This window comes from Crocuta crocuta, unplaced genomic scaffold, assembly GCF_008692635.1.
Source record: "Crocuta crocuta isolate KB4526 unplaced genomic scaffold, BGI_CrCroc_1.0 scaffold541, whole genome shotgun sequence".
Classification (NCBI taxonomy): Eukaryota; Metazoa; Chordata; class Mammalia; order Carnivora; family Hyaenidae; genus Crocuta; species Crocuta crocuta.
Window position 1 is genome coordinate 835,495 of NW_027531901.1, and position 8,391 is coordinate 843,885.

The 8,391-nt window shown below is 52.6% G+C and overlaps 1 protein-coding gene and 1 long non-coding RNA gene across 2 annotated transcripts in view; both read left to right on the plus strand.

Moving 5' to 3' along the window:
- The window catches only part of MYD88 (MYD88 innate immune signal transduction adaptor), a 2,849-nt gene extending 1,803 nt beyond the window's left edge, over positions 1-1,046 (plus strand). The window contains exons 4-6 of the mRNA XM_077774011.1: positions 178-358; positions 536-627; positions 892-1,046. Coding sequence (XP_077630137.1) covers positions 178-358; positions 536-627; positions 892-1,046 — 428 coding nt within the window. The remainder of the gene's footprint in view (positions 1-177; positions 359-535; positions 628-891) is intronic.
- A 9-nt stretch (positions 1,047-1,055) lies between these two features.
- Positions 1,056-1,822, plus strand: LOC144239826 (uncharacterized). The gene is made up of 2 exons (XR_013337501.1): positions 1,056-1,591; positions 1,733-1,822. It is a non-coding gene; the product is annotated as an uncharacterized LOC144239826 (long non-coding RNA).
- Positions 1,823-8,391: the final 6,569 nt, after the last annotated feature.

An 8,391-nucleotide genomic window follows, 5' to 3' on the forward strand; every position in this document is an offset into this window, starting at 1 on the left:
GAGGCAGGGGGCGGGGGGGGGGGGACACTCACCTTTCCTCCAGGGAAGGGCACTCTCTTCTTCGTGTCATTTTGGGATCGGTGGAGCGTTCGGGACCAGAGTCACCGAGGCTGGGGGTTCCCGGTGGGTCCCCCGCCCCCGTAGAGCTTTGACGTCACCCTTGTGCTCTGCACCCAGGGCAAATGCCTGAGCGTTTTGATGCCTTCATCTGCTACTGCCCCAGCGATATCCAGTTTGTTCAGGAAATGATCCGGCAGCTGGAACAGACAGACTATCGGCTGAAGTTGTGCGTGTCTGACCGCGATGTCCTCCCTGGCACCTGTGTTTGGTCCATCGCCAGCGAGCTCATTGAGAAGAGGTGGGCCGGGGGGCCGGGGGGCCAGTGGGCGGGTGCGCAGAGGCCTGCCCGAGGGGCCCAGATGCTGAGATCCTCCCAGCTGGACCCCGTCCGGTCGCACCACAGTGGGCCCCTCCCGAGGCCATCCCCTGGTGACCCCCGCTGGCCCGGTGCCTGCAGCCTGCCGCTCTCCCCTAGGTGCCGCCGGATGGTGGTGGTGGTCTCTGATGATTACCTGCAGAGCAAGGAATGTGACTTCCAGACGAAGTTTGCGCTCAGCCTCTCTCCCGGTAAGCCCACCTCTGCCTTTGTCACCGAGGAGTGGGCGGGCGGGCGTCAGGACGCCATCAGTCCCTCACCGAGGGCCATGCCTGCAGCACCAAGGAACTCCTGCAGGCTTCTGCACACCTGAGTGTGTGTGCACACGGGGGCCCTCTGTGTGAGGGAGTGGGTGCCATGGGTGCTGGGTTGGGGGCAGGCCTGTGGGCCGGGGACAGACCCCGCTGTCTGTGGAGCGAGGGCCCGGTGCCGGTTCTGAACCTCTTGGCTGGCAGGTGCCCATCAGAAGCGACTGATCCCCATCAAGTACAAGGCGATGAAGAAGGAGTTCCCCAGCATCCTGAGGTTCATCACCGTCTGCGACTACACCAACCCTTGCACCAAGTCCTGGTTCTGGACGCGCCTGGCCAAGGCCCTGGCCCTGCCCTGAGGATNTAGGGGAATCTGTGCGCCACTCGCCTCTCAGTCCCCGGAGACGCCCACTCCACACACATGGCGCATCTGGGCATCGCACCTCCCGCCCCGCAGGGACCAGGAGCGTGTCACCTGCGGGCTCACCGGCCGCGACAGTAGGACCCAGAGCCAGCCAGGACTGAGAAGGGCGCCGGCAGAGCCAGCTCTGACCCGACACCTCAGGCCTCGGTTTCCCCACCCGAGAACCAGGGAGGGTGGGCCCACGTGTGTTCTTTTCTCTTTTTTTCCCTCTTCGTCAAAACCAAACTCTGGACAGAACCCGATATGCCAGCCTTCGTGCCTTCAGCGCGGCCCAAACGAGAGCGAGCGAGCTGCCTGAACTGGCCTCGCCAGTAAGCGGCAGACACAGCTGTTCTTCCCGCCCCCGGGCTTTTGTAGGCTAGTCGCCGTCCAGCTCTTCTCGGGGGGACAAAATGTCACGGTCCCAGGGCAGACCGCAGGACCCTAAAGCGAATAGAAAACGTGTCTTTTCTGCTCCATATGCAGCCAGGCTGGAGCAAGGTGCCTTTCCTCAGGGTCCTGGGGGTGGGTGGGGGACCAGAGGCCCCTCCCTGCATGATCCTCGTGCACTTATCCCCACTTTGACATTGGGGAATATTTTTTAAACAATTTTTGAGAGTGTCTTTCCCACCTGTTTTATAGGCATTGTGCGAGTTTGGGAGAACAGAGTCATGCCTGTGTTTCTTCTCCTCTGTATCCCGGGTGTGTAATAAAGACGTCTCTACGTTTGGAGCAGCAGTTTTGATTTGTGTCTGGGGGGCTGGAAGCAGCTTACTGGGGATAAAGCTCTCCCGGGTCAGAGAAGCGGGCCCACTGGGCAGGTTCCGGTGGGATTGCTCGGCAGGGGCTTCTGGAAGGCTGGGCGCCTGCTCACACGTCCCGGGCCTCACCAGGGCTGAGGCCTCGGTCCCAGACGCCAGGGAGACTGCTCGCCTCCATCAGACTTGGTCCTCCCTGGATTGGGCCACGCTTTCGGGTCCGGGCCTGGCTCTTCCAGGCTCCAAGGAGGGTCTGGAGAACTGCCCTCCCCGCCCACAGATGTCTGGGGAACTCAGTTACCGGTAACGGTCCTGAAGCGATTTGTGTTAACCCTGAAAGTTTTGATCTATTTTTACTCTTATTATTATTTTCTTAAAGATTTTATTTTTAAGTCCTCTCTGTGCCCAATGCGGGGCTTGAACAACAAATGCTCTACCAGCTGAGCCGGCCAGGTGCCCTGCTTCTGATCTATTTTTAAATAGAATGTCACTTCGTTACCGTTCACTCAAGAAAGTTTGGAAAATATATTACTTTTTTACGTTTATTTATTTTAGAGACAGAGCACAAGCAGGGGAGGGGCAGAGAGCGAGGGAGGCAGAATCTGAGGCAGGCTTGAACCCTGAGATCGTGACCTGAGCTGAAGTCAGGCAGTTAAATGACTGGGCCCCCCAAGCGCCCTGGAAAATATATTATTTTTAAAAATCACTGATAGATAATTCCAATCCGAGAGACGCCTCTAGCGACCTTCCAGAGCGCGCACGCATTGCCAGCGACCGCAGCTCCTCTCTCAGCGGCCGCCCTGCGGCCCTGCGCCCGCTCACCGGAGGCTGCCCGGCCCCGTGCCGTCAGGACTCCTAGAAAGGCCCCCCGTACTCCGCGCAGCCCCGAGACCTTCGCGCCCGCGTCCCCGGGGAGCGGAGCCGCTCTGCCCATCTGCCCCCTGCCCCCCGCGGCTGGGGACGGTCTCCGGAGCGGCTCCTGGCCGTGAGGCGCAGGGGGCTCCGGGGAACACCGGTCACGACGCGGGAAGAGCCCGCACCCCCCAGGCCAGGCCGGCGACCTGAACGTGTCCCTCACGGCCGTCCGATGCTCACGCAGCTCCCACGTCTCTTCCACCAGTGCCCGCTTCCCCACAGGCGGCTCGCAGGCGCCAGAAAGCTTCCTCTTCTCAACCTGGGCGGAGTGCTCTAGGAACCGTTGATAGAGAAATCCTCGTTTCTCTTTAAAAAACATTTTTAGGGGCACCTGGGTGGGTCAGTCAGTCATGATCTCGTGATTCTTGAGTTCAAGCCCCGCATCGGGCTCTGTGCTGACAGCTCAGAACCTGGAGCTGCTTCAGATTCTGTGTCTCCCTCTCTCTCTCTCTCCCACCCCGCTCAGGCTCCCTGTCTCTCTCTCTCTCTCTCTCTCTCTCTCTCTCATTTTAATGCTTACTTTTGAGAGAGAGAGAGAGAGAGCAGGGGAGGGACACAGAGAGAGGGAGACAGAGTATCTGAAGTGGGCTCTGCGCTGACAGCACAGAGACCCATGTGGGCCTTGAACTCACAAACTGTGAGATCATGACCTGAGCCAAAGACAGTTAACTGATTGAGCCAACCAGGTGCCCTACCCCTCATTTTTCTTTTTTTTTTTAATTTTTTAAAAAATGTTTTCTTTATTTCTAGGAGAGAGAGAGACAGTGTGAGCAGGGGAGAGTCAGAGAGAGAGGGAGTCACAGACTCTGAAACAGGCTCCAGGCTCCGAGCTGGCAGTCAGCATAGAGCCCGACGCGGGGCTCGAACCCACGAACCGCGAGATCATGACCTAAGCGAAAGTCGGATGCTCAACCCACTAAGCCACCCAGGCGCCCCATACCCCTCATTTTTCAATAGGGAAAATTCACAGCTGAAATTTTATGAAAGGGAAAAGCAGAAAATTTTGGAGGGAAGCAGCAAAGTTAAAATACAAAACCGTAAGTCTACGTGACTAGGAACCTGAATTCTGCCACAAGCAGTGACGAGGAAACAACAGGGAGGGGTTTCTGCCAGATCAGGCAATAAAATAGACACGATATCGTGTGACGATGTCGGGTCCTGGTTCAAACAGGTCATCTGTAGAAAGACAATCTGGGTCGTAAATTGATAGAGATTAATATCCGGCACTCCAGCAACTCAAAAAAAAAGAAATATAACACAACTGAAAAACGGGCAAGGGACTTGAGCAGACATTTCTCCAAAGGAAATATACAAATGACCAATGCATATGTGAAAAGATGCTCAACATCACTAACCATCGGGGAAATACAAACCCAAACCACAACAAGGTACCACACCACACCCACGAGGCTGCCACTATCAAGAGAACAGAGCCAGAAAAAACAAGTGTCAGCAAGGGTGTGGAAGACCCTGTGCACTGCTGGTGGGAACGTAACGCGGCGCAGTTGCCGTGGAAAATGGCCCGGCAACTTCTCAAAAGCTTAAACGGCAAACTGCCACAGGACCCAGCAGCTCTGCTTCTGAGTATGTGCTCAAAGTAACAGAAAGCAAGGTCTGGAAGAGCCTGCAGTCACAGCAGCATTACTCACAATCGCCAAAACAGGCAAGCGGCCCAAACGCCCCTGACAGATGAACGAATAAGCAGAACGCAGTATACATATAAAATGGAATACTATTCAGCCTTCAAAAGGAATGAAATTCTTTAAAAAAATTTTTTAATGTTTATTTATTTTTGAGAGAGAGACACAGAGAGAGAGAGAGAGAGAGAGGGAGACACAGAATCCGAAGCAGGCTCTAGGCTCTGACTCTGAGCTGTCAGCACAGAGCCTGACGCGGGTCTCGAACCCACAGACTGTGAGATCGTGACCTGAGCTGAACATAGACGCTTAACTGACGGAGCCACCCGGGCGCCCCGAAAAGGAATGAAATTCTAACACATGCTATAATATGGATGAACCTTGAGAACGTTATGCTAAGTGAAATAAGCCAGTTGCAAACAAATACTGTACAATTCCATTTTATACAAGGTATCTAAAACGGCCAAATTTCTAGAGATAGAAAACAGAATGGTGGTTTCCAGGCCTGAGGGGAGGAGCGGATGGAGAGTTATTGTTGAGTGAGTGTAAGGTTTCAGTTTTGCACAAGGAAAAAAGCTCTGGAGCTTGATGGTATGACAGTGCGAATGTACTTAACACCACTGACTTGTGTAAAGATGGTTATGTGGGTGGCTCCGTTGTTTAAATGTATGACTCCTGATTTCGGCTCAGGTCATGATGTCAGAGTTCATGAGATCGAGCCCTGCGTCGGCTCTGTGCTGACGGTGAGGATCCCGCTTGGGATTCTCTCCCTCGCTCTCTGCCCCTCCCCTGCTCTCTCTCTCTCTCTCAAAATAAACATTTAAAAAATAAATAAAAATGGTTAAAATGGTACATTTTATGTCATGTGTGTTTTGCCACTAAAAGCAAAGACATTCTTGGGACAAATGGGGAAATTTGGGTATTAGATGATGCCAAAAAATGATCACTATTTTTTAAAGATGTGATAATAACATTATGGTTACATAAGAGAATGTCGAAATTTGTTAAGAGTCCAAATCTGAAGTATATTGGTATGAAATAAGTGATGTCTGGGATTTGTTTTTAAATACTTAAGTAGGGGCGCCTGGGTGGCTCGATTGGTTGAGTGTCTGACTTCGGCTCAGGTCATAATCTCACAGCTCATGAGTTCAAGCCCGGCACCGAGCTCTCCACTCTCAGGCCTGAGCCCACTTTGGATCCTCTGTTCCTCGCCCCTCCTCAATTAAATAACAACTTTAAAAAAATACTTAAGTAAATTGAAAAAAAAAAATATGAAGTAAATGTGACCACACAATGTTTTCTCTTTATGCTTATGCGTTCACAATTTTTTTAATGGTTATTTATATTTTGATAGATAGAACACAAGCAGGGGAGCAGAGAGAGAGAGGGAGACGCAGAATCCGAAGCAGCTCCAGGCTCCAAGCTGCCAGCACAGAGCCCGACGTGGGCTCGAAACCACAGACCATGAGATCATGACCTGAGCCGAAGCTGGACACCCAACCGACTGAGCCACCCAGGCGCCCCTACAATTTGTGACAATTAAAACTTGTGTTCAGCTTAAAAGTACAAGCAGCATTGCTGCTCCACTTGGACCGATGTCCCTCCTGCTGCGTCTCCCTAATGCAGGTGTGCTAAAATCATCAATTTTCAGTTTTTTTTTTAAATAATTTTTTTTACTGTTTTTTTTTTAATTTATTTCTAGGAGAGAAAGAGAGAGACAGCGCGAGCAGGGGAGGGTCAGAGAGAGAGGGAGTCACAGACTGAAACAGGCTCCAGGCTCTGAGCTGGCAGTCAGCACAGAGCCCGACGCGGGGCTCGAACCCACGAACCGCGAGATCACGACCTAAGTGAAAGTCAGATGCTTAACCGACTAAGCCACCCAGGCGCCCCAGCAATTTTCAGTTTTGACTGAAACAAAAACAAATCTGTTCTCATGTGGTTGGGGAAGTAGACAGAAAGTTTGATCATGTCTTTTTAGATTTCTGAAAATCTCATCTCTGACAACTGGTTCTTTAAAAGTTACTCATTTTGAGGCTTTGAAGAAAGTATACGAGGATATATTTTTAAAATTAAAAAAAATTTTTTTAATGTTTTATTTATTCCTGAGAGAGATAGAGAGAGACAGAGCATGAGCAGGGGAGGGGCAGAGAGAGAGGGAGACACAGAATCCGAAGCAGCTCCAGGCTCCGAGGTGTCAGCACCGAGCCTGATGTGGGGCCCGAACCCAAGAACCCTGAGATCATGACCTGAGCTGAAGTTGGACGCCCAACCAACTGAGCCACCAAGACGCCCCTACCAAGAATATTTTAACTCAAAATATTTTTCTTTAACTTTATTTTAAACGGGAGTTTCTCTTTTCTTTTTCTTTTTTTAATGCTTATTGTTTTTAGAGAGAGACAGAGAGCAAGCAGGGGAGGGGCAGGGAGAGAGGGAGACACAGAATCCGAAACAGGCTCCAGGCTCTGAGCTGTCAGCACAGAGCCTGACGCGGGGCTCGAACTCAGGAACCGTGAGATCATGGCCTGAGCCAAAGTCGGACGCTCAACCGACTGAGCCCCCCAGGCGCCCCTAAAAGGGACTGTCACGAATGGCGTGGCATTGGACCCGGCCCCGGCCCTGGAGGAGAAGGCTGCGCCTCCCTAGCCGCTGTACTGAAAGCCTTGGTTCATAGCGGGGGGGGGACCACGGCCCTTCAGCCGAGCCAGGACGACGTGAATACCCTTCTTGCCTTCAGCAGGGAAGCGTCTTCGGGGCCCCTGAGTCACGGAGCTGGGAAGAGGCAAGGAGCGGAAAGCGGGTGAGCGCCTGTTCAAACCAGGCTGGAACGGTTTCACATTCTAGGAGGTGAACTTGGAATCACAGAGCAGAACACATCGGGCCATTGTGCTGGCAGCGGGCGGGTGAACTCACCCTCAGTTCGGGGGAAGTTCGTCCCCACTGGCTGCGGCATGCCAGAGCATGCAGAATAAATGGTCTAAAAGGCCCCGGGGACTCCTGGTTCTGGGAAAATATGGAGTAAACACACACCTCCCTATCCTTTCTGTTACATACTGTTAAAAAAAAAAACACCTGGACTTACTAAAATAAACATAAGGAAGACTCTGAAAGGTGGAAGGAAGGCAGCCTGGCTGAGGAACCTTGGGACCCACAGAATGGCAGGGTAGGGATTCCCAGGGTTTTCTGTTCGCATTACGTATCGCAGACTGAGCATCGGAGAAGCCAGCAACCCAGGAACTGATCGGTACTGATAAAAAAAAAAAAAAAGAGAGAGAGAAAAGGGCTTCCTCTTTCTTTTTAGCCAAAGGACTAGCAAGGGGCAGCTTAGCAAGGAAAGAAAACTCTTAGATAATAATCACTCTACTCCAGCCACAAACACCGTAGAAAGAACGACACTACCACCTATACCCTCCCCGCCAAGCCCAACGGGGACCCTAGACGTCCACGCAGGGCGGTGTCTCAAGAGGCCGGCGGAGAGTCCGGATCTTCCCCACGGCCGAGGCCCTGTGCGCCTCCCCATGTCCGTGGAGGTCACAAGGGGGCAGTACGGAGGCCCCTCCCCCCAGGCCAGGGTGGGATCAGCAGGGGCCCCCCGGGCGGTCTGAATTCCCACGCTGGCCCAGCAGGAACTAGGTACCCCACCAACTCCCACTTCCCAGGGTGTCAACAGAGGCTGAGCAGGAAACCTGAACTTCAACCTCCATCTGACAGCACTGAGAAGACCTTAGTAGTAGTAGTAGTAGTAGTAGTAGTAGACTTCATGCCCGGTGTGGGGCTTGAACTCAAACCCTGAGATCAACAGTCACATGCTCTACTGACGGCGCCAGCCAGGTGTCCCTGAGAAGGCCTCTACGACAGAAGGTTTAAATAAGGCCCAGCATCTCATAAAACTCAAGATGTCCAGGACTGAAAATCATTCCTCATACCAAGAACCAGGAAAACCTCAACTTGAGCAAAAAAAGACAGTCCAACTGGTGCTAACACCACCATGACA